Raw genomic sequence first — 1456 nt, 5'->3', positions numbered from 1 at the left:
AAAAAAAAAAAAAAAAAAAAAAATAAAAAAAAATATATATATGATATTCGCTCGAAATAACTCGAATCGAGTTGAACGAACTGAATGTCGAAGTAGCGCAGGACGAACTGAGCGGCCTAATTCCTTCGGCAAAATTGCCGTTTCAGCGAATTAGCGTTTGCTTCTGATCTTTTGTTTGTCGTTGCGCGGAGAACGAACTTAAAATTCAGGCTCGACGAAATCGTAAAGTGCGGCCACCCGACACATTATCGGTCGCATTTTCGGTACGATTCGCTCAACGTTCCACCGGAGATGAAATCATTTGTATTATGCAATTCGATCAACGTCTATGTCACACGTGACAACACGGAGAGGAAAATATTTCGTAACCATAACATACATCATGAGATTCAAGTAAACGCAATTATCATGTTTTTCACGGAAAAAATACTGATGAATTAGTAGAATGTCCAGTAGCACGCGTGATTGGAGTGGGTCTTCTTGATTTTAATGGCGATGCCATTGAATTAAACCAATGAATTAAACATTGAACTAATATTTTAACTATTGGAACAATATACAAGTCAACTAGTAGTTTTAACGTGTGATATTTGTTATCGAATCAAGAAGATTTACTCCAATCGCGCTGCTGTTAGAAATTTTACTGATTTAATAATATTTTTTTTTCCGTACAGTCTCTCAAATCGAGTGAAATTTTTATCAATTTAAGTATATTTTAATACGTTGTAGAAATATTAATTTTGAACGCAATAATATAACGCTTTAATTTTCATATGAATTACTGAATATAAGTGTGAAATGGTCTAAATTTAGGAGAGTATTTACTAGAATTATGCAACACTTCCTTGCCATGTAAATCGCCGGTAAAAATATTTTCTAAAAAAATAGATCCTGACATTCTCAATATTACGAATTTAATACTTGTCATGATCACTTTTAACACGTACAAGCAAATGTCTACTTACACGAAAGGAAATATCGTATCGTACACAGTCAATTGTACTTCTATTTCTGGTAAATATTTAGCCGAGGAATATTGGAGTCACTATTTTACGTGGATCAGGTAAATATTACACGAACGACCTTTCCTTTTTCAGAGATAAACCTTTCGTCTCCAGGGAGTGAGCAATGATGAGAAGTACACAAACATATCCGTCAATACGATACCTTTCCCATGGCGTCGCGGGCCACCCGGCTCCCGTAATCCCCGTTCGCGATCTTCCCGCTAAAAGCACCACTTCTGAAAACACTTCGGCCGATGGACAGCGAAAGGCACCCCCGGATCGCTGGGATTCACCGGTTCCCCGGAAACGACGTCGACGACGACGTCGTCGGTTTATCCGGTTGCGCGGCTACGTCGACACTCGCAAACTGCATCGTTACGACGGTCCGCCGATGACGTATTAAATTTTCACCGTCATCAGCTACGCGAGGTCGCACGACGGGGCGGGGGGGG

At 39.5% G+C, this 1456-nt stretch overlaps 1 protein-coding gene across 3 annotated transcripts in view; it reads right to left on the bottom strand.

The window, feature by feature from the left end:
* LOC106748335 (ammonium transporter Rh type A) overlaps positions 1 to 1456 on the bottom strand; it is a 28036-nt gene that overhangs the window by 16010 nt on the left and 10570 nt on the right. The window contains exon 2 of one of the 3 annotated variants that reach the window (XM_014626752.1): positions 1168 to 1225. The exons of the other annotated variants lie outside the window; for them this stretch is intronic. Coding sequence (XP_014482238.1) covers positions 1168 to 1176 — 9 coding nt within the window. The 5' untranslated portion in view covers positions 1177 to 1225. The remainder of the gene's footprint in view (positions 1 to 1167; positions 1226 to 1456) is intronic. 3 annotated transcript variants of the gene reach the window in all.

Source organism: Dinoponera quadriceps, unplaced genomic scaffold, assembly GCF_001313825.1.
Source record: "Dinoponera quadriceps isolate SergipeBrazil2010 unplaced genomic scaffold, ASM131382v1 scaffold2723, whole genome shotgun sequence".
NCBI classification, from domain to species: Eukaryota; Metazoa; Arthropoda; class Insecta; order Hymenoptera; family Formicidae; genus Dinoponera; species Dinoponera quadriceps.
The sequence above is the reverse complement of the archived record's forward strand: the minus strand, read 5'-3'. Positions and strand labels throughout refer to the sequence as shown.